This window comes from Chaetomium globosum, genomic scaffold (assembly GCF_000143365.1).
Source record: "Chaetomium globosum CBS 148.51 scaffold_3 genomic scaffold, whole genome shotgun sequence".
Lineage (NCBI taxonomy): Eukaryota > Fungi > Ascomycota > Sordariomycetes > Sordariales > Chaetomiaceae > Chaetomium > Chaetomium globosum.
In genome coordinates this window covers 1351794-1374827 of record NT_165978.1, presented here as the reverse complement: position 1 = coordinate 1374827, position 23034 = coordinate 1351794, and the positions used below count along the sequence as shown (strand labels likewise).

The window sequence follows — 23034 nt, the reverse complement described above, 5'->3', positions numbered from 1 at the left end:
CCCCTAACTCCGGGTCTGGGTCCGGTCCCAGCGCGCACAGCGGCAGCAAGGGAGGCCCCGGCACGTCCCTCGCCTCCCTCACCCGCGGGCACAACTCCCTCCGACAATCCGGCTCCAACGCCTCCTCGCAGCAGCCCGTCATCCACGACGGAAGCCTCTACGAGTTCCTGCAGACGCTGGCTGACCGCACGTCGGGGTGCAGCGTCGAGCAGCTGGAGCAGATCTACAGGGAGCTCATGGACGAGATCTGGAAGACGCGGCACGAATGGAACCGTATGACGGTTCTGAACACGCTGATTTCCGTCTTCAATGACACCATTGGCGACATCGAGCTGGTGCAGGGCGCGCTGGTCGATAGCCAGAAGCAGAAGGGCAAGGGCGGTGACGGCGACGCCGATGGCGAGGTGCTGGAGAGTGTGGAAGGCGTCCCGGGGACTGCTGGGTTTGTCGGCAGTCAGAGCCAGAGCCAGAGCCAGGGGCAGGGCAATGTCACGGAGGAGCCGTGGGTTTATTTGGGGAGGGCGTGAGCGGTGGGGTGTTCTTTCTGTTTGTGTGTGTGAGGGGGGTTGTTTGGCCGAGGGCGTGCGAAGCAGGCGAGGGAGACATTGGCGCGTCACTTTATGGGTTGTTCGTTAGAGAGCGTCTGCTGGGATTCGTTTTCTCCTCCTACCGTTGTCCTTTATGGGTGGGATTTGGGTGGCTGGTTGGTAGACTGCGTTTTTTTTCCCCCGCGACCTTAAGTTTCCTGGTAATAGCTCAAGTACGAGCTCGCCTGTTTGTTGGGCAGAGCCGTGGTTGCATATCATGCGTTCCTGGCTTGGGTTATCTTAGCATTATTTATCGTGATTCCCATACTCGTTGAATCTACGCCTAAGAATGTACTGACATCATCCACCCGAATTTTGTTGGTTGTATGTACTTCGTACTTTTCCCTTTCTTTTCTCATTGAGCTTACTAGGAGTGATTGATATTAATAGAAATATCAAGTATCTAAGGAGTGAATTGAAACTCAGAGTTGAAACGAGTCTAGGCTGACTCCTGCTCGGGAATCTTGCTACCTTCCTTACTCCTAAATATCGTCTTGCACTAATATCATAAAGTATAACTACCATAACTTACTACTAATACTACGGAGAAAGGGGTGCAGAATCAAGAGACGACATTTCATATATTGCCAGGTTCGATTAAATATAAAGGCCACGCTATAATGAAACAGAAAAAGGGGGAAAGGGAGGAGACAAGATCTGAAAACAACAGTTGGAAATGGTACACCGTATAACTACAAGATACTTTCCCTCGACATATTAGACATATTCCTCACCATAAGAGCATCAACATCTTTTTGCAATATGAGTAAAATTTTGCCAATCAAACTACATATCTAACTTTCCCTCTCAAACTCCAAATACAACCAACTCCCAACAATTACAAAACAAAAAGCCAAGTCTATATGCTCCTTACGAATTGATTTCCGCAAACCAAGTCCTCAACAGCGCCGCCAGCGCCCCCGGCAAATCCTCCAAGTGATGCACAATCAAGTAGTACGGGAACGGGAACGAGTCCAGATAGCGATGAATAACAGGCACACCATCCGGCCCGAACCTCGCCTCCTTCAGCTCCAGCACACTATGTCCCTTCTTACTCTCGCGCGCATCATCCATCACAATAAACACCACCATGACGCGCTGTTCCATGGCCTCCCTCAGCAGGGGCTTTAGTCGGGCATGGTCCCTGCTCTGGACCAGGCCGTCGGACAGGATCAGCGCGAGCTGCCAGAGGTCCTCGCCGCCGGCGGAGGACGCCTGCATGGCGCGGGCCTCGGCGAAGTGGTCGATGGTCTTGCGCAGCAGGCCGACCATGTCGGTGCCGGCCTGGCCGAAGGTGAACTTCTGCAGTACGCGCGCGCCCGTGTCCTGCGAGGTGAAGGACGGGTCGGTCAGCGCGTGCGCCACGAACACGTCCGTGCCGAACCCCAGCACGCCGATCTGCCCGGCCTCGAGCACGGTGAGCGCGCGCGCGACCATGACGAGGGATTCGAGAGCCAGGTTTCCTGATGAGGAGCGGTTGTCGTCTGCCATGGAGGAGCTATCGTCGACGCAGAGCACGATCTGGTAGGCGCGTTTGGAGGGGATGGCGCGGCGCATCCAGATTTTGTCGCGCTTGTAGCTGGAGGCGATGTAGGGGATGATCTTCTTGATGTTGAGGCGCTTGCCGGTGCGGAACGAACCGGAAAGTTTGGTGGATTGGGTCGGAGTCAGGATGAGCCGGAGTTGGGAGGAGAGGGATTGCGAGAGCGCTTGGGTCTTGCTTTGGAAAGCCGACCACATGTCGAGCGCTTCGTTATAGTCACGGAGGGCCGTCTTATCCTCCCCGTCGATGTGCGTAGCCAAGAGCTGGGTGGACGTCTCGTCGATTTGTTCATCGTCGACATCTTCGGGAGCCTCAGCCCGAGGGATTTCGTCCTTTTCGTCCGTCTCGTAGGCTCCCTTACGCGTTGCGACACCGGAACGGCCTTCTTCGCGGTCGTTCTTGGAGGCATCCTGCGGCTCGGCCGATTCAACATCCTCCATATCCACATCCCCGCCTTCCTCTTGTTGCTCATCCTCCGACATAATCTGGTTATTGCCCTCATCCATCTCGTTGTCGACTGCCATTGCATCGTCCATTGGGCGAGCCTCTTCGTTAGTGGCAGTCCCGAGAGCTTGGGTGTCGGCTTCGGCGGTTTCGTCTTGAAGATGCTGAAATTCGGCCCGCGCCATGTCCTCGGCAGACTGCTCCGTCTTTTCTTGGTTCTCCGAAGCAGCCTGAATCTCCCGCTGGTTGCGGTACCATCGATCCAACGCATCACCAAGTTTCTTGAACGGCTGTGCGTCCTTCAAGTCGGCGTCTTCAGTTTCATCAGACGGTCCTTGCTCTTGATCCATGCTCGAAAGTGCACCTTTTGTTGCCGGGGAGCCTTGTCCTCTTCGGCCGACTGCTTGCCAAGGGCGCCTTGCTCCTTTTGACCGGATTTGTTCTCGACCTCGTCGTCTTGCATGTTGGCGTCTTCGGCTTGGCCACCTCCGTTCTTGACATCGCTAGGTGCAACATCGTCCTGGTTCGCCCCAGTCCCATCGTCAGGTAATGGGGGTTTCTTCTCGTCTTTCTCCTCGTCCTGGCCCTCATCTCCCTGTTCTTCCTCCTCCATCTCCACATCCATCTCATCCTCTCTATCACCAACTGCATCAACCTCCGCTTCCTGTTCTGCTTCTTCCTCCTGGATGTCCTCATCTTTCTGGTGCTCCTCCTCACCCTTCTCCTCATCCTCGTTCTGAGACATATCATCAGCCGCATCAGCTTGTTTCTCTTCGGGTTTCTCCGCATCAGACAACCCATCCAAGTCATCATCCTCCCCGCTCTCTTCGTCTCCATCATCAATCTCAATGTCCATATCCTCTGGTAAAGCCAGCGTCTCGTTCTCTTGGACATTCTGATCCTGATGATTCAACTCCTCCTTTGCCATACCCTCCTCTTCCTGTCCTGCCTCCACCTCGGCATCTTCATCCCCTTGCTCCTCACCAACATCATCCGGCGGCGCATTCCCCTCCTCCTGCTCATCCCCCTTCGGCTGCTCCTTCTTCCCCTCAGCGGCGGTACTCTGGTCCTCATCCTTTTTCCCCTTCTCCTGATCCCCCATCTGATCCTTCTCCGCATCATCCTCGCCACTCCCATCCCACATCTTCTCGTCCACCGCCGTCGGGTCAAGATCATCCACATCCCCCGCCTGCTCATCCATCTCATCCTCCTCCTCGTCCTCCCCATCCTTATCCCCATCCTTCTTTTCCTCCTCCTCATCATCACCCGCCACACTACCCATATCCCCCTCCAACTCATCATCACCCATATCAACAGCATCCTTATTCTCCTCAATATCTCCCTGGGCTTTATTGTTCGGGTCCTGCGCCAGATCCGACAGATCCTCATCGGCTTTGATGTCCTTGCTGATATCCTCGGCACCCTCGCCGTCGCCGAGCCCGGTACCGCTCTCGACGTTGCCGGACTCGCCTGACTTCTCGTCGCTCTTTTCCTGCGGCGTGCAGAAGCCCTGCGAGGAGATCTGCACGAACGAGGCGGCGAGCTGGTGGCCCAGACGGCAGGTTGCGCGGTGGAGAGTGGAGAACTGCGCGAGGTTGTGCGTGCAGATGGTGGAGTATTGTGCGAGCACGGGGTGGATGAGTCGGAGGAGGGCGGATGCGGCCGGGAATTGGTCGCTTGGGAGGGTCTTGAGTTGCTGGATGAGAGATTGTGCCTCGGAGCTGATCTTTGTTATGCGGAGGGCATCGATGGACTTTTGGAGATTGTCGCTGTAGTTGAGGAACCAGCCGGCGTCTTCTGTGGTCTGCGGCAGAGACTGGATGGCCTTCTGGAAGTTTTGCAGTGCGACGAGAATCTTGCTTGAGAGTGTCAAGGCTGCAACCGCAAAGTTGTTGATATTGTCGCCGGAAACACCATTGATGACATCCGTTGTCTGGATGTTGGTCCATAGCTGGATTTGTTGCACGACAAAGGCTAGGCCCGGCCTTGCTTGGGCGATCTCTGTAAGGCCGATTCGAAGGGCATCTAACTCCTTCTCCACATCATCTTGGAGCTTGTCGTTACCGGCCGAGGTGAAGCCGCTAGGAAGGCGAGGGAGGCTATCGTTCTCGGCCTCCAACTTCGTGAATGTCTCAACCCAGCTTTCAAGTTTACCGCGGACCGCCGCATTTCCTGCACCGCCAAGTTTGCCGTGGACGTCCACCAGATGAACTCCAGCCTTGAGAATCTGTACGACCCAGCGAACAACCTGGGCGTGGTTTGCCAACCGAGCTTGCGGCCCGAAGGACGCCCCGCCAGCGGAAAGAACTTTGACGCCCTCGACAGCCCCGTGAAGACCACGCGCTTCCCCAGCCACCCGAGCCAAGAACTGCCGTTGACGGAGCATAACATGCAGCACGCCTTCCAGATACCCGATACTCCTTTGTACCACCTCACGGTTCAGGTCTTCGGAGTGTTCGTATGTGGCATGACGGAACTTCGGAGCCAAGTCAAGCGTCTTGTGGTAGAAGTACTCAATGGCACTCAACGCGGCGCTGTTAATGTGAGGTACAACCCCTGAGCCGACAAGGACAACAGCTGTTGAGCTCTGCTTCTCGAGGATGTTGGTACCGAGGTTGCGGCTGAAGCCCATTGCGCGAAGGGTCTTGAGGGTATCGCTGTAGAGGGTGACCTTGCGGGTTTTGAGGTGGCTGACCATATTTTTGTTCTCGTCCGTCAGGTTGTCGGGAGTTTCCTTCTTCAAAGCAGCGATGGAGGAGGAAAGGTCGGTGATGTAGCTGTCCAATGTCTCCGCAGCATTGACACCGGCCGTGGGGAGGGATCCATGTTTGGACATGGCCTTGAGAACAGCAGGTAGATTAGACATTCTGGCCCAGTGTGGGTGGTTTGCAATTTCTGGGACTGCCTGCTGGCAGAGGGTAATGGCGCCCTGGTTAATAATCTGAACCTCGAGAGGTCTCACCCCAAATTCCAAGACCGTATTGTCGTGAACCTCCTCAGGAAGCCCTTGATCTATCATGGCCTTGACCGGCTGTTCCAAGACCGCGCGGAACTTGCGCACAAGCTTGAAGAGTTTCTGGTGAGATTTGCGTGCGCTATCCCGGAGCGATTCGATGTTCTTGTCCCGCCACTTCGACAGCAACAGGACATCCTTCATGCTCCTGTCAAGAGGCGCCCTTCCGGCATTGATTGTCTCCTTAACCTTGCGTTCGTATCGGCTGTAGTAGGTGATGAAGTTCTGCACAGCGTCGAAAACCAAACCCAGGGCAGGCTCATCCAACACAAGTTGATCCAATTGATTCTTGAGTTGCCTGAGCAGATTCAGACGGGCGCCATACTGGCCGAGACTCGCGCCAGCGAAGTATGACTCCAGGATGCTCAGCAGTTTGACAGTGTGGTCCTTGAGATCCAGGCCTCGCTGGAGGATAGAGCACGGTTCAAGAATGACAGCGCCGTAGGCGATGAACCACCACGACTTGGCGTCCTCGTAACTTTTCTTGACCTCGGTGTCGAGCAATCGCGACCAGCTCGACAACTCGAGACGACGCCAGTCGCAAATAGTGTCCCGAAGCTTCTCGTACAACACCGTCGCTTTGTGTACCTTGCTAGCCCAGCCGCCTTCATGCCATTCATAGACATGAGCATACAGCCGCTCGATGGCGGTGATGATACCGGCGAGAGGATCGTCGATCGCCATCTCCAGGACTTTGTCACACGCCATGACCACGTCGGCGAGGGTCTGATGGTGGCCAATCTCATCGACCGCTTGGAGTTCCAAGAAACGTTTCTTGATTGAGTTGACGAGACCAAGGAGCTTGCGGACTTCGGGGAGATTGGCGTCCGTGTAGAAGTTGTAGTCAGTGGCGCCGGTGTTGGAACTGAACGCCTGAACCTGCTCATTGAAGGCTAAAACGGCCGCAGGGAGAAGTGTGCTGTCCAACGCAGGCTCGGCGACAGTGCTCTCTCGTTTCTCGCGGGCGACCCGGCGAGCAACCTGCATGCACAGCCCCTTGATGCTCTGCTGTGGTTCTTGTGTCAAGAGGAAGATCTTCTCGTGTGCCTCAGCCAATAGGACAGAAAGATCGCGGCCGCCGCGGAGTGGTTTCTTTACTTTAGGCACGCCTTCCTCGTCGGGGGTATAGTCGGGGAAGAGCTGGTCGAATTCTTCTTGGTCGTACTCTTCTTGGTCTTCCAGACTGCCCTTGAATCTAAACAGACTGTTGTTGGCCGCCTCGATCTTCCGGTCCGATTCGAGCTTCTTCGTCCATTCCTCGTGGAAAGAGCCCAGACACTCGTGCAGGGATTGACGTAAGGAGATAGGAAGCTTGTCAAGGCCGTCCACCGCCACAACAGTCTGCACAAACGAGAGGAACTCGAGCGTACGGGTCGGTAATTGTGTAGTCTCAGCCTGCCACACAGTACCATTGAGGAACGGCGTGACTGCAACAAGTGTATCCGGTTCACCATCAACAAGCTCCTTGCTGGAGCCGACCCCTTTCCCAAGGGACAGCCCCATCTTCACACAACGAAGGAAGCTGACGAGCGGCATAGTCAGATCCTGATAGGCTCCAAACCTCGACGTCAATCGAGCGATCAGCAGTGTCACGTTCTGTTCAACAAGCGCCAACTCCTGGGCAGCATCACCTGATGATGCCGGGTCGAGAGATCGCAGGTGGGTGACCGCAACATCATTACCAACCAGCGCGTTCAGGACGTTGTTAAACTCACCCTGCAGGCTGCGGAGCTCGCCGCCGCCCGGCCGGTAGATCTGCTGAACTGATGGCGGCTCGCCCAGCCCCTCGGCCTCTTCGACGAGGAGTTGAGAGCGCAGGCTGGTCTTCTGGCCGGTAAAGGCAAGCTCGAACGACTCGAGAGCGGCAACCTGGGTTTGCAGGCCTTGGTAGAGCTCTTGGTGCTCCTCTGCTTCGACTTGTGCGCGGTGGTGCGGGTCGAAGATTTTGTCTGGTACGAAGAGCTCAACACAGCCCAGGGCGAAGCGGATCCAGGCGACAGAGGTTGACGCAGAGCGCGGCTGGAACCCCTTGGCCGAGGCCGCCAGGGCCAGCAAGGCCTTGGAGAAGCGCCGTTCGTAAACAGCGCTGAGGTGCTGAGGCAGGTTACCCCCAAGGGTGTTGGGTATTTTGGCTCGCTCAAGCCACGGCCCAAGCTCACCTCCGAGAGCAGTGTTGATATCACCCCGCGCCAAAAGGGCCTCGTAAATGGCCATCACACGCCCCCTACAAGACTCATCATGCGCTGCCACAACCTCCTCCATCAACTTCAACAGCAGCCGCTCAACCTTGACCAACGGATCCGTCGCCAGCGCCTCCGACGCGGCAACAAGAGCCCTGCCCATGATAGGCATCTCGACCTCCAGCGAGCGCAGCTCATCCAAGCTTGCCGACGACGCGGCATCGTACTTAAGTAGCAGCGACCTTGATAGGGCACCACCCCAGGGATGGGTCTCGCTGTTCTCTTGGACAAGAATGTAGTCCACCGCCTGGAAGGCCGTCTCTTTCAGGCACTGCAGACGCATCAAACTTGGGGTGGGAATGCTTGCGAGAACATCCACGTCCGTCGAGCCGGGTTGGATGGTGACGTCCTGGGAGACTTGATGCAGGACGAGTGCTTGCCTAAGACCTTCGAAACTGGACGCGAAGAATGGTTTGTGGGTAGTGGAGTGTTCTCCGATTTTGGACTCGAGGGTGGTGATTTCGGACTGGAGGTCTTTGACGAGGCCGGCAGCGTCTCCCTTGCCGGTGCGGATAAGGGCGTATACACGCGCCATCGAATCTTGAATAGCCCGCAGAGTGGAGATGTTGACGTCGACGCGCCAACGGAGGGAGTCAAACCTATCGGCCAGGCGTTCTAGTTCCATGGCTTGCTCTAATGTTTGGATATCCGGGATCGGGTCTGGCCGCAGCCGGTGCCAGAGGACCTCCATGCCAAGGCCACTCGACAGCTTGAATCCTACAACAAAGTCGCGCTCAAGGAACCCAGAGAGCATAGAAAGGAGCTTCTGATCGCTGGTGTCTTGCAGAGTGGATAGGCTATGCTGCAGGAGGTTCGACCCCTGAGTCAAATGAGCCTGGAAACGCGCTTCCTCAAACGAGGACACGATCAATGACTCGAAAGTTCGCTTCCAGAACAGCATCAGCCGTCTGAAAACCGAACGCCGCTTCTTCCAGTTACCAGGCTCGTCTGCCTTCTCACACAGGAATGCCTTGGCCGTGCGAAGTACTGACGAAAGAAACCGGACGGCATTAACTGTTGAATCCCGAGAGAGCGAGGCGACCTTGTCTGCAACCCATGATCGCTGGAGACGGTTCATCGAGGACGGTTTGCTGACATTGACCTTTCCAAGTTGCGCCTCCATCGCTTTTTCCGAGGTTTGGATAGCAAGATAAAGCTCGTAGCAGCTGGCGAGCCAAAACGCCAGGCCTTCGTGGCCTTGCTTCAGGAGAGGAACCATGGGCGAGTTGACCAATGGATGTAGAGGCATCAGCATCTTGTCCGAAGACGCGGTGTAGATGTTCGCAAGTGATTGTCTCAGGGGACCGGCATCTTCTGATTGAATGTAAGACAGCATTTGACCCAAGTGCTGGATGGCTGCTGGCGAGCGCACTAGTAGTGATGGTGAGGAATTGGTCAGTGCTTCGCGAGTGGCTTGAAGGTACGCATCAAGCTTGTTGGTATCTCCAAGAGACAGAACGTCGAAGGACAAGGGGACAAGCTGTCCATCCTCTGTTTGTTGGTCCAGGATTTTGGTCGCGGTATGGAACCTCTGCAGGGCTCCATCCACCGGTGCAATCTTCTTCACGACGGCCGTTTCTGCGGGCAAATCACCAAGGTAGATTTCGATCGAACGGTTCCTCATCGCCCGTGAGAGCTCGCCATACCGAGGATCAACTGTCAAGAAGATTCTGAAATCGGGGTGCGGCGTGATGATTCTTGGCTCCCCTCCTGGGCCGCTGTGCTCGTTGATGCTCAGGATGCCATTCGGACGCTCAAGAAGCGAGTTGAGTCTGTCTAGGACAGATGCACTGCATAGGTTAGCATTATCTAGGACGAGCCAGGCGCCAGTTTCGACGGCGCGCACGATGACACCATCCAGCCATTCGAACCGGGGGTTCTCTAGCGTCAGTGGTTTGTGTAGTGCTTCAGACGCTTCAGAGAGGAGCGTGGCGAGAGGCTCTGGGACGGAGACATCTGCTTGCAATGCCTCGATAAGTAGGAGGATGCCCTCATGTTCATCCGCCTCTCCGGTCAAGGAGTTGAGAGCAGCCATGAGATCAACGACGGCATTGGGAACCGGGTTCGGAAGAGCCAGCAAGATTTGCTCTTGGAGTGCCTGCCGGACTTTGACAAGACAAGCTTGAACTTCCCGGTGAGGGTCTGCTTGCTCAAAGCCTCCAATGAGGTCCATGGCGTCAACATCGGCGTTGAGTGGGAACACAACGAGTGACTTGCCCGCAAGTGCAGCGACATGTGCCAGGAGAGTCGACTTGCCGCTGCCGGAGGGGCCAACGAGAATACAAGGTAGGTCTTGCTCAATCGAGATCATGACTGACTCGATCTCCTTAAGTCTCGGTACGGCGTCAATGTCAGGGAAAGGGGTCGGCTGCGAAAGCGCGTTTCTCTTCAAACTTGCAAGCCCAACCTGGCCAAAATAGGGGTTGATGTCGTGATACAGGCCGTGGTTCTTGGGCGCTCGTTCAAATATTTCGGCAAAAAGCTTGTTCACCTGCTCTCGATCTCGCTCAGTCCTAAAGCGTTGCCGAATGATCACATCCAGGTAATCGTCAGGCTTTCGGCCGGCTAGGAGCGTGTTTTGCGATGTCAACAAGTTGCCCCAACGCAGGGTATCTCTGAGATTGAACTCCCAAGGTGAGCCCAGAGCACCAAATGATCTTCTGCTGACGACTTCATCATCAAGCCTAGACATGAACTCGATGAGCCGTTGCTGGGTTTCGCTCCCGATTGTGCTGAACTTCTTGGCAGTGATGTGAAGCAGGTCCTGCTTCGTGAAGATGTCGGAGTAAACAACAATAAAGCGGTTGACGAAAGAACTAGGCAACCCCTTCCGGCCGCCGCCCTGGTGGTGAGGGTTTTGAGCGGCGAAGAGCTTGAAATCCGGATGACGTTTGAACACCTGGTCTAGTTCTGCAATGTAGACCTCTCCACGGTGGTCAAGACAAGCATTCAAGCCTTCGAGGACCGTCTGGGAGGCAAGGTTCATTTCCTACAAGTCCAAGTCAGCCATCGGTTCACAAACAAACGGAATATCGCGACGATACTTACATCGAGCAACACCCACTCGCCCTTCTGCATCGCTTCCAAAAACGGCGCATTCTGCCACACGAAGTTGCCTGCCTCTGCTCCCTCAACCGGCACGTCTGTACCAAACAGATCCATCAAGTCCGTCTGGTCAGACAAGTTAATCCTCGTCAACGGCCGTCCGCAAGCCCTCGCGAGTGCTGTAACTAGTGTTGTCTTGCCTACTCCAGGGTTACCCTCCAGCAAAATGGGCTTGGTTCCCTGTAGCGCCCTGATGACACGCATGGCATTCATTTTGGTGGTAGGCACGCTGAACTCGTGTCCGGCGTCGATGGTGCCGCCCGCCATGGACCTGTCGACCGCAAAGTCGCCAATTATGAGCAACTTCTCATCAATCGTGACCTGCGGCTCCTGGAAATAGGGCTGGACCAGGTCAGTACCGCAGAGGACGCTGAGCTGGTCGAGGCACATCTGCCGTTGGGAAGCCATCTCTTTCGGGTCTACGGCCACAAGGGCGGAGGGGTTGGCGCCGATGGTGTCGATAAAGACCATTGCTGCGCCATGGAGGAGGGCGAGCGCGGGGGAAGAGAACTGGGAAGTGTTCATGAACTCAACCCAGGCCAGGATGTCTCGGACTGAAAAGGCTGTAGCTGATGAGGGGCGGAAGGTCTTGCCGAACCACGAAGCGAACTCGACGATGATGCGGGAGATAGGCTTGGGTCCTTTTCTGTTCCCGCCACGCGGCTTGAATCTGTTATCGAGTTTGGAGAGTACAATGTCGTGGACATCGTCAACTTCCGAAAATGCCGGCACCCAAACCTCAGTGAAGCGGTTCCGTAGCGCTGGAGAGAGCTCCTTCTTGCCGAAGTCACCACCGGGGTTCATAGTGGCGAAGAACTGGAAACCATCGGTGGCTTGGACGAAGGAGTCGGTGATGCCCTTTTCGGCAAGGAGGAGGCTACGATGGGGTTCGAGCACCGAGTTGAGGCGCTCCAGGACCGAGTCATCCGCAAGCGAGATTTCGTCGAGGAGAAAGTAGGTTCCCTCCTTCATGGCGTGAACGAGGCTGCCATCACTCCACTCGAAGAGCGCCTTGCTCCGCGTCGTGCCCGCATGGATTTTGGATCCCAAGGATTCGGGTATCCCGTTTGAGCGCTCTGCAGGAGAAAGAGACTGATACCACTCCTGCAAATCATCCAGTGGGCCCCCATCCTCCCTTCCTAGGATGCTTGCTGCCTCCTTGAGATCTCGGAAGAGCGAGTCTAGAATGGCCCCACGGTTTCTCACTGGCCTCTGAGAACCGATGAGATCTCCTGTCTCAGTGTTCTGGTGAGCGTTGACGATGTGCAATTCCTGCTTCTCGAACTCAGCAAGCAACTGACAAACCGTGGTCTTGCCACAACCCGTCTCGCCCACCAACAACAAGGGCTCGTTGTTCTTGACGGCGCGCTTCACCAACACATACAGCCGCCGCATTGCCCGGGTCCAGATGACGCCTTGGCTATTTCGCGCGCGGACATTGCTGAGCTCGGGGGCTGTGTCCAAGTCATAAAGGCGAGCAGGGTCAATAGTGACCTTGAAGACCTCCTCGATAACCTTCTTGACTTCGTCACGTTCCTCGTCCTTGCGAACACGTTCTGCGAGCAACATGAAACCATGCTCCGCGATCTCTTGCCGCGTTTCTGCTTCCCGCAGTGCCCAGCGGAAAAGGTCTCTGAGCGTCGCAAAACTGTTCTTTTGCTCGAAGACCCGGCTCTCTTGCCGAAGACGGGTAAGTTGCTTGTAGACGGACACGATGCGGCGGCAGTCAGACGGTGCCGTGTTGCGGCTGCGCTTTTGCAAGATAGTCTCAAGCTCGCTCTCAGGGATGTCGTCGAAGTGAAGCTCAAGGAATCGGTTTCGGAACGCCCGAGAGAGAACTTTTCTGCCTCCATACAAGCCCGGAGGGTTTTGAGTAGCAAAGAGACAGAAGTTCTCTGCAGGTCGCACAATTTCTTGCGTCTCGGGAATCAGGAGCTCTCTGTTGTCGTCCAAAAGGCGGTTGAGGGCTTCTAAAACGTCGGTAGGGGCCAAATTCAGCTCGTCCAGCACGATCCAGGATCCTTCCCTCATGGCTTGAACCAGCACACCCTCCTGAAACTTGAGCTTCCCTTCCGAGTCGGACACATATGTTCCTAGATATTCTTGAAGATCTGTGTGCTCGTGGTTGTTGATCCGTACGAACTTGTTCCCAGTGTAGTTGGCCAGGTACTCGATCATGCTCGTCTTGCCTGCTGACGTGGGCCCCTGAATCAGGATGGGGTATCTGCGGGTGGATGTGGCGCGGACCAGATTTAGCAGGTTCCGCTCAACATACGGCGTAATGATGTAGTCCTCCCTCTCTATCAGCATCTCGTTTCCTCGGAGCAGCCAGTACTGGTGGTCCTTATTCGTGTTCTTGAAGGAAACGTAATCCTTTCCGTCCGTGGGCTTTTTGGGCGGTATGGTGAGGATGTTTGACCGCTTCAGGAGATGTTGGTGGATCAACGGCATGACTGTCCGCTCCGATTCCTCGCTGAGCAATGTTGTGAAGCACATGCAGAAACCCTCGTAAAGCGCCCGTTCTAGGCCGTAGAAAGGAGAGACGTCGTTGGCATACGTCAAGACACGGGTCAAAGTGCGCAGACTGAAATGCGGCACCTCGTTCGCCCGGTCCACCAACAGCTTGAGTTCTGCTCGCTTCTTGATTTCGAGGTAGAGATCGGCAACATCATCAGCCACTCGGTCGATATTATTATTATTCCCCTTGAGGTAGGTCTTGATGATGGTAAGCAGGTCCTTCTTGTCCCGGTCCGGACTCCCGACGTAGATCTCTGTGAATCGTGACCTCAAACCGAGCGGAAGATCACGCTTGCCGACATCGGTGGCTGGGTTCATGGCTCCGAAGACCCGGAAGTTAGGGTGTGCTTGTATCCTCTCAATCTCTCCCGTCTCGGAAAGAAGAAGGGAGGGTGTGGTCTGGAACAGCCCTGCGATGCTTTCAAGCGTGTCTGGAGAGGCTAGGTTGATCTCGTCGAGGAGAACCCAGTCGCCGTTCCTCGCAGCCTTGACGATTTTGCCCTCGACAAAGGCGAAGGCGAACCCAGCAGAGCCGCTTGCAATCTGTCTGTCAAACTGATCAAGGCTTTGGGAAAATAACGCCCAACGCGGCTTAAGATCGTGCAACCGTTGCAACTTAGTGGACTCGGTCCGCCTGCGTTTCGCGGGCTGCCCATCCGCAGCCTCGGTACGAGTTTGGCTGGTTTCCAGCTGGGCCAGGATAGCCTCAAACATCTTGGGAGCCTTCCGCCATTCCTTCGAGACCTCTTTCCATCGACCCTTGACAAACCGCTTGGAGATGCGTTCTAGGTATTCCCTATTCTTCTCGGCGGAAACACCAGTCCTCTCAAGAAGGTCCTCAAACTCCTCCTTCAGGGGCATTGCAAGGCTCTGCGAGCTGACAGGCTTGAACCCGCCCAGAAGGTCGCCGGCCTCACTCTGTTGTGACAGATTCACAGCGACCAGCTGGCGTCCGAGGGATTCTGCCAGTTGCTGAATCACTGTTGTCTTGCCGATACCCGTTTCACCAACCAGCAGCAGAGGTTCGCGGTGCTTGACGGCGACGGAAATCTGCTCAAGCAGCCTCTTGGCATGGACTGTGGTAGCGAACGGCCTTTTCGACTTGGTGACCCTGCTTGTCCGTCGCGGCTTGACGAATGAGGCACGCCCAATGGTCAGCCTGGACTCGCCGTCCTCCATATCCGGGATGTAGCCTGTTAAATAGTGTTGTACTCGCTCAGATGAGAGATGCATCTCCTTGGCAATCGCCGCCACCAGAATCTTGCGGGCTGACGGCTCATGCATGCTGCTAACGAAACAGTCCACGGCCTCGAGGAACATGCGATCTCTCGTCGTATCCGTTATGGGCTCGTCGCCAGTCTTGCAGCCAGCCGCTCGTAGGATGTCGTCGAGTCTGCTGCACCATTTCAAAAGGTCTCTTGTGCTGATAGGGCGGTCCAGGGCGGTCCGACCGAGGGACAGACGAGTCGACCCGCTGGTGCAGGCAAGGAGTTGGTCGAACACGGCCAGCACACCGGGCGTGTATTTGTGCAGCAGGGGGTACCTGCCGGTGATGACCTCTTTCAAGTCGTCCCGGGGCAGGGTCTTGACATGTAGCAGATGCCACAGACGCAGACCGATCAAGTTTGGTAGATTTTCCCTGTCGTTCATGCCCAGCTGAGTCCGGACGGTAGCGAACATTCGAAACCCTGATGCTGCCTGAATCCTTTCCCCGCGGCCGGGAATTAGAAGCTCATCCCGTTCGATGAGTGGCAGTAATGTGCTCATAACCTCGGTTGGAGCGCGGTCAAGGTCTTCGATAAGCACCCATCTCCCCTCCCTTACTGCAGTCGTTAGGACACCCGGACGCCACTGGAAGGATCCGGGCTTTGAGTCTGTCGTGTACAAACCGAGAAGCATCTTTGCGTCTGTCTGTTCGTTGAGGTGGAGCGTTACCATCTCCTTTTGCTTGCCCAATTCTCTCGAGATCTCGTGCACTAGGGACGTTTTACCCGCCCCTGAGAGGCCATGTAGCAATACAGGGCCCGACTGTTGCAACATGCTGCTGAGGTTCTCAAGGTTCTCAACAGTGGTCGGTGTGAGAGCTAGCGTGCTAAAAGTGTTCACAGGGCCCAGAGGCCGAGGGAGAACTGTCTTGCCATACTTGACAACAAGAGGTGTTAGATTTTGCATTGAGACGCTGGACTGAATAGAGTCAGACTCGGAGACTCCATCTGCCTGAAGACTACTGCGAAGATGCTGGGCCTCTTGGTTCCTTGCGTCCTCGTACAGGCTTAGAAACGCGTAATCCGCTCTCCTCCCGTCCAAATCCGCAACGAGACTGGCGTCCTTGGAGATATGCCTGGCCAATAAAGCCTCCATCTTTTGGTCTGAGGCATCATGAAGTTGGCAGAATAACCTGATGGCGAGGTATCTGACTGTGGGGTCCTGGTGGGCATATAATGACTGAAGTTGGGAAGGTCTTGACAAGGGCGAGAATGTTCGTTTGTCAAAATTGTTGAGCCTCCATAAAGAGAGCAGGACGATAGGAAGGTCTGCATCTTGAAAAGATGCCAAGTCAAGGGAACCAAGTGCCTTCACTCCAGCACCTCCTCCCACTTCTTGTTGCAGGTGAGAGATGAGAAAGACAGACAAGGACGGCGAAAATGGTATAATCCGGGAAAATGATGCAAGCACTCTCACATCGAGTTTCGGATGAGACAGGACCCATCTGGCGCAGATATCTGGGAATACCGATTCGAAGTGGGCGAATATCCTGTCTGTGGCGGGGGAGACGAGGGCTGCGTTTGCGATAGCCTCTAATAATTGAGTTGAGCTGCGATCTTGGATCAAGAGCAGGAGTTCGCGGGGCAAAAATTGTATTGCTGCCGCATCACCAAGTAGAGATTCCCTCTGCCGGCTCACGTCGATCGTGGCCATTCTCGGCGTCGGAAATGGCGTATTTTTTGTCGATATGACTTTGTTTGAGTCGCGACTTGTATGCAACTCGATACCCTCTTCCCAATCTCAACTTTTTTTTCTTCATTCAGAAAAGTCAAGGTGGGGCATCTCCAACAGCTGCATGGGGTGTGTTGCAGACGGGGACAGGGCCCCTGTCAAACCCAACACCCCAGCTGCCCAGAGGCCGAGTAGTCGTCCCATCCAGCTGTCCGCCACCTGGCCGGCCGGGCTCACCAGCCGCGCCGGTAGACTTTTCGAACGACGGCCGAAAAAATCTCCGGGATTTCGACACCAGTAGCACCCCATCGCGAGGCCAATCCGCACCCCCGACGCCCCAGCCGGCCGATAACCCACCGTTTCCCAGCGTCTCGTCCTCGAACCCCTCAGTTTCCCCGCCATGTCGCTCTCTTGCAGGTACGCAGCCCAATGCTGCGCCCGCCAGCTCCGCACGAGCAGCGCCGCTCCGATCCGCGCCTCGAGCTCCCTCCTCCAGCAGCAGCGCATGTCGCGGAGGTACAACTCGACCGAGGCTGCCCCCGCCGCCACCAACCCCAAGATCTCAGCTATCGTCGACCAGATTAGCCAATTGACGCTGTTGGAGACGGCGGACCTCGTTTCGAGCTTGAAGGTGGGGAAGACCAACAACCACACGCAGTAGCGGCAGCTGCAGCAGCAACAGCAGTGGCAGCCGTGACAGCATCAAAAACCACCAAAGCCGTGCTAACATGACATGCTCCGATCCACAGACCCGTCTCAACATCCCCGACCTCCCCGTCGGCGGTTTCGCCGCTGCCCCCGCCGGCCCCGCAGCCGCGCCAGTCGAGGAGGAGGAGGCAGCGCCCGCGGCGGCCGAGAAGACGCTTTTCACCGTGAAGCTGCAGTCGTTCGAGGCCGGGTCCAAGCCCAAGGTCATCAAGGAGATCAAGAACCTGCTGGGTCTCAGCTTAGTAGACTCCAAGAAGTTCGTCGAGAGCGCGCCCAAGCTCATGAAGGAGTCCGTACCGAAGGACGAGGCCGAAAAGATCCTGGCGACGATGAAGGAGCTGGGCGCTGTGGTTGTCATCGAGTAGACGAAGGACGAGGCATCAATATGGGAGAGATGTGGTGTTGAGCCACAAGGGGGGGAAATGCCGCTGCCTAGCTAGTTAATGGTCAATGGTCTATGGACGGGTAGAAAGGCGGACCAGGGCCAGGACCAAGGCGGGCCAGACCGGCATGTGACGATTACGATCAGCCTGCGGCTGTTCCGCTGCATGTACAAAAGAGCATGTAACAATATAACCATATACCAGCATCCCAAACTGTGGTGTATGATGTTGGAGGTTCGGCCAATGTGCCCGCTATCTTTTCAAACCAACCGTTCAATACATTCCTGATCAAGGCATAGGGAATAACGGCATACTCATACTCCCTCGGCTCTTTACCTTGACGAACGCCAGTCAAGTTTTTACCATGCCCACCAACCCATAAACGCCATGCAATGCAATATCTGACGCCCACGCCCACTAAACGCCTCGTCAATGCGCACCATTAGCGCCCTCCTTACGATGCGAACACTTCCGCGCTTCGAACTCAGCCTCCCATTCCGCCCACTCCTCCTCTCCCATCCGATGGTCGTCCTCCCCAAGATCACTCGTCTCTTCCCAGAGCTTCTCCATCTCGGCGTCCTCGCCGGGCGGAACCGCCCAAATGTTTTCCCTCTGCCGCTTGTGCCGCTCCCGGTCCTCCTCGATCCGCTGCTCGGTCTGCTTCTTGTCCAGCTTCGGGGGACCATTGCCCTTCTTGTTGTAAGGCGGCAGCGTGCGTGACGGGGGCATGTCGCCGAGATTATCGGGGATGCCGTCTCCGTTGAGAGGAGGTGAGGACATGGCGATGTCTTGGGCTGAAGCGTCGCGCTCTTTGAGCACTTCTTCGATTTGGGTTACGGCTTGGGCCTCGAGAAAATTCTTGCTCTGGAGTGCGTGGAGGACCTGTAGAGTCGGTTAGTTGGCAGCTTGATAACGATGAGGGTAGAAGAAAGGAGGGCTCGCCTTCCGGACCACCTTAACGTTCGCGGCCCCCGACCCATCATCTGGCGCTACCGCATCCACGACACGAATAATGTCACGCTGTATCATGCGCACGTAATCGTCGTAGCCGTCCCTATGGGCTATGTCGAGAAAGTGTTCAATGAAGTACATGATATTGGCTCGCGTATTCATATTATTCTACCGTCTCAGTCAGCTACAGCCACCACGTGATTCTCGAGGAACCAAGTTGAACGCACTCTTTCGAGCTGTTCCAGGATGCACGAGTGCAAGTCCTCGGCCATGTCTCGGTATTTCAAAGCATACTGTGCTGCCTTCTGAGCCGATGTCACAGATGCGTTGAGCTGGCGCAGCTGGTTAGTAAACCGCATGCGCACTTCAAACGGGTCTGCCATGGCGTAGTCGTTTCTTCGTTTGTTTAACTCTTGTCGTCAGGTGTTAAGCGTATTTTGTATGAAAATGACGGCATTGGCTATGAAGTGGGATTGGTCCTTTCATGCGATTTGCGTGGTGTTTGGCATGTGGAAGCTCGCGTTCGGTAGGCGGATGTCGAAACGGCGCGCTTCCTTGCACCTCGCCACCATGTGCTTGCTGTTGTCAGACGAAGCTCTTTGGCTCTTGGCGTTGTTGGTTGCAAGGTCAGAGTTTCTGTCCCAGGAAGGTTATTTCTCCCATTAGACTTCAACTGGTTGTGATGAGGTTGTGAGATTATTTTTGGAATTTTGTCCGAAAGAAAGAGAGATAATAAATTAAATAACTAAAAAGAACTAGTTATTTAGAAGGGCAAAAAAGAATATGCTTTGGAGCTCCAAAGATCGCGCTTCGTCACGGTCCTTTGATTTCGATCCATTTGGGAGCCAGGAACACTAACCTGTTTAAGTAGGCGGTGAGTGTTGCTCAAGCACTGCGGGGGAGGGGTTCTTTAGCCACCCCCAAAACTTTTTTGGTCTGAAGTGAGAAAACTTGGGTGAAACGGGGGCAAAGTACCTATCATGTATTAGTAGGTAGTTTGAGGTTGTTTAAATAGTTAAAAACCATCCAATTCGTCCCATGCATATAATCTTTTGGTTTCCCGATCTGTGACATAGGCTTTTTCTATGCAGGCTCCTTCGCTTGAACCGTTAGTTGCCGAACTCGACCCGCTGCTCGAAGGGGATCTTTGAAGGGGCCTCCTCCGACTTACAGATAACACCACTTCTCCCTCCAAGTTCTCTTTTACCTCTCCGAACTCGGGCCCTTCCAGTCCCAACCCAACACCACCAGACCACCACCAAACCACCACCACGAAGATCACAAGATGAGTGCATCTCAAGACGGCAGCTCCTCCGAGCTGACCGTGGCCGTCCTCGGCTGCGGTAAGTGCCACCACCATCTCAGCTTCATCTCGCAAAACTGACACGCCCAGGGACTATGGGCATCGCCATTCTCTCCGGCATTCTCGCCTCGATCAGCGAAATGCAAGACGCCAACATCAAACCCTCTGTCTCGGGCACCTCCACCCCGCTCTACGAAACCACCACCACCACCCGTCTCCCCTCGCGCTTCATCGCTTGCGTGCGCCGCCCCGAGTCGGTCAAGAAACTCAAAGCGACTTTCGCCGCGCACCTCTCGGCCGTGACCATCGCGCAGAACAACAACGTTGCCTCGGTCCGGAAAGCCGACGTCGTCATCCTCGCCTGCAAACCCTACATGGTGCAGGAGGTCCTCTCCGAAGCCGGACTCGCGGCGGCGCTCGACGGCAAGCTGCTGATCAGCATCCTCGCGGGCGTGACCGAGTCCCAAATCGAATCGACCCTCGCAGCAGCCAACGACCAAAAGCCGGTACCGTGCCGCGTGGTGCGGGCGATGCCCAACACGGCGTCGCTGATACGCGAGAGCATGACGGTGATCGGCATCTCCAACCCGCCGCTGGACCCGGACACGCTGGGGCTGGTGACGTGGATCTTCAAGCGCATCGGCGAGGTGGTCTACCTGCCGCCGTCGACCATGGACGTGTGCACGTCGCTGTGCGGCTCCGGCCCGGCCTTCTTCGCGCTCATGCTCGAGGCCGCCATTGACGGCGCCGTCGCCATGGGCCTGCCCCGCGCCGAAGCCCAGCGCATGGCCGCGCAGACCATGAAGGGCGCGGCGGGGCTGGTGCTGAATGGGGATCACCCTGCGCTGTTGAGGGATAAGGTCAGCACGCCGGGTGGGTGCACGATCGGGGGGTTGTTGGTGTTGGAGGAGGGGCGGGTGAGGGGCACGGTTGCGCGGGCGGTGAGGGAGGCGACGGTCGTGGCGAGCCAGCTTGGGCAGGGTGTGCAGGGGGTGAATGGGACGAGGTTTCCTGGGAGCCAGTTGCAGTAGGAGGGAGGGGTGATAAGCTCGGGGTGAAGATATAAAATCTTCGTTTCTTTCCGGGTCATGGGACGCGATGTTTCGGGATAGACGAGTGTTAAAAAATGGTTTCAATTCTTGAGAAGTCATCGGCAAGTATCTTTCAAATGCCAACGTCCCTTCATCTTAAATAGAGATAAAGAGTGCCGCACCCAACGCCGTAGTGTACATAACCCACAAAAATACATACAATGGCTACATGATATCCATTACCAGCCGCCCTTCCCAGCCCCGGAAGAAACGGCAATATACTGAGATTACTTTGGTGATCTCAGCATCCTTCATTCATCCTCAACCCTCGCCTTCTTGCTGGCCGGCTCCTCGCCGCCATCCGCCGCCTTGCGCTTCCCGTTTGCCGACGATCCATTCGCAGTCGCCGCCGCCGCCGCCTCCTTGGGCTGCTCCTCCGCAAGGCGCTGCTGCTGCTCGTCTGCCCTGGCTAGGAGCCGCGCATAGTCAAATTCAACACTCGACACCGTCTCCTCCAGCTTGGAGATGCGCTCGGGAATCTCAAGCTCGCCCAGCGCGTCCTTGTTGTGCCTGTATATCCTCTTCTTGAGCATCAGCCTCCACAGGCGGTACTCGTGCTTCTGCTCCTTGGTTGCATTGGGAGCCGACTTCTCTGGGGAAATCCCAGGCCGAACGGGCTCCGGGAGCTTGGACATGAGGTGCATCTCAAGAACCCGCGCGAACTGGCGGGGGGCCATTTTGGCTTTAATACGCACGGCCTCGCATGCCGCCTTATCGACGATGTTGTTCGGCGCGGCGCCGACTTTGGGGATGTCGATGTCTGTGTTGATGCCGAGATTTTGGAAGTCGGGTAGCTGGCGCAGGTACTGCAGGTCGGCAATGTCGCGCAAATCGTCAAAGGCCTCGTTTGGGTCCTCAACTGTAATTTCCGTCGTTTGCGGATGCTTGATGTACTCCCCAAAAATATGACTGTATAGTCTAGGACCTAACCCCTTGCCTTGGAAGGGAGGGAGGACAATGAATTGAGAGATTCTGTTGCGACAGGGGAGTTCGGACAGGTCGAAGTCTTGGGCAAGGGTCGCTTTCTCTACGTCGGCCTCTGAAGGGGACTGGGGAGGTGTAAGCGGCCGGAAGTGGAAGAAACGGTATACGGTGGAGTAACCCGCAAAGACGTAAGGGTTGCTGTCGGCATCGCTCGAGGCTGTACTCTTCTGGTACAGAAAGAAAACGGTCCACCGGTCGGCATCGGGGTCGTCCAGATCAATCGCGCTCCCACCTTCGATGAATAGCGGAACGAGGATCTGGATGCGGCTGATTAACTGCCTGACGGCGGGGTCCGCGATGTTCCCCTTCCAAATCTCAAATGTCTTGCCCTTCACGTCGAACGTCGTTGCAAGCTTTCCGGGAGGGGTCCAGTTTTTCCGGAGGTCCTTGATCGCTGTCTCAAAATCCTTCTTCTTCTGGAACGCAACGTCGGGAAGAAACTCGCGTAGAATACCGTCGATATCAGTCGCCTCCGTATCTCCTATGGCGTCGAACTTTTTGCCGTATGTGATGGACAAGTTCGGTCGCATATCGCTCGCATTGTACCGGAGGCTGACCTTGAGGTTCTGGTAGCCGAATATTTCCTCGCTGTCGCCAAAAATGGGGTAGGTAAATTTTGGGCGGAAGCTGTCGCCCATAGTCTTAGCTCCCGCTGGAGAAGGGGATACGAGCGACAGGAGCAGCGCGTCGTTCGAGGACGTCGACCCTGGGGAAAGATTAGCTTTCAATACTAGAGATTTGGATAACTGAAGACCTCACAATCGCCGTCTGAGGCCATATTTGGCAATGTTGTTTATGTCGATTTCAATAAATCTGGGAATAGTTCGGGAACGAAAGTCGCAAAACCACAATGGCAGTGAAGAAAGTTGCTTGTTCGCAAATCGCGACGCGCTCTGGGCACGGTTATGATGCGCGCTGGTTAATTGAGGGAGAGCTCGGACCACATAGCCCCACATAGCCACCTTGCTGTCTTCTCTGCAACAGCAAGCTTCTCCTACCCGTTTTTCCTTTCTCTATCCTGACTTTTTACTTCAGATGATAGAGGACATCTTCCTTTTAGGCAGTAAATTTTATCAATTCCCACGGTCTCAAAAAGTAGAAACCCCCCAAGCACATCGTACCTCTTCAATTCTATGCACAATTCCAGAGTGCAGGAACGCCAGGGGTACCACGAGAGAGCAAGATGGAGCTAACCCAACATGGCAAAGTGTAACGGGAGCGACGGGCT

The 23034-nt window shown here is 55.6% G+C and overlaps 6 protein-coding genes across 6 annotated transcripts in view; 3 read left to right on the top strand and 3 right to left on the bottom strand.

The window, feature by feature from the left end:
- The window catches only part of CHGG_05732 (uncharacterized protein), a gene marked incomplete at both ends in the record, with an annotated part of 5914 nt that extends 5387 nt beyond the window's left edge, over positions 1-527 (top strand). The window contains one exon of the mRNA XM_001221826.1: positions 32-527. Coding sequence (XP_001221827.1) covers positions 32-527 — 496 coding nt within the window. The remainder of the gene's footprint in view (positions 1-31) is intronic.
- A 930-nt stretch (positions 528-1457) lies between these two features.
- CHGG_05731 (uncharacterized protein) lies at positions 1458-15810 on the bottom strand (the record flags this gene model as incomplete). Its single annotated transcript, XM_001221825.1, has 3 exons — positions 1458-2864; positions 2939-10816; positions 10876-15810. The coding sequence occupies 3 exons, from the start codon at positions 15808-15810 to the stop codon at positions 1458-1460; spliced, it is 14220 nt and encodes a 4739-aa protein (XP_001221826.1).
- Positions 15811-16891: 1081 nt separating this feature from the next.
- Positions 16892-17459, top strand: CHGG_05730 (putative mitochondrial 54S ribosomal protein MNP1; the record flags this gene model as incomplete). Its single annotated transcript, XM_001221824.1, has 2 exons — positions 16892-17017; positions 17136-17459. 2 exons carry the CDS (start codon positions 16892-16894, stop codon positions 17457-17459), a joined length of 450 nt encoding a protein of 149 aa, XP_001221825.1.
- Positions 17460-17906: 447 nt separating this feature from the next.
- On the bottom strand, positions 17907-18811 carry CHGG_05729 (uncharacterized protein; the record flags this gene model as incomplete). The annotated part of the gene is made up of 2 exons (XM_001221823.1): positions 17907-18359; positions 18656-18811. 2 exons carry the CDS (start codon positions 18809-18811, stop codon positions 17907-17909), a joined length of 609 nt encoding a protein of 202 aa, XP_001221824.1.
- Positions 18812-19713: 902 nt separating this feature from the next.
- Positions 19714-20762, top strand: CHGG_05728 (uncharacterized protein; the record flags this gene model as incomplete). Its single annotated transcript, XM_001221822.1, has 2 exons — positions 19714-19771; positions 19822-20762. 2 exons carry the CDS (start codon positions 19714-19716, stop codon positions 20760-20762), a joined length of 999 nt encoding a protein of 332 aa, XP_001221823.1.
- Positions 20763-21073: 311 nt separating this feature from the next.
- Positions 21074-22584, bottom strand: CHGG_05727 (uncharacterized protein; the record flags this gene model as incomplete). Its single annotated transcript, XM_001221821.1, has 2 exons — positions 21074-22512; positions 22566-22584. The coding sequence occupies 2 exons, from the start codon at positions 22582-22584 to the stop codon at positions 21074-21076; spliced, it is 1458 nt and encodes a 485-aa protein (XP_001221822.1).
- Positions 22585-23034: the final 450 nt, after the last annotated feature.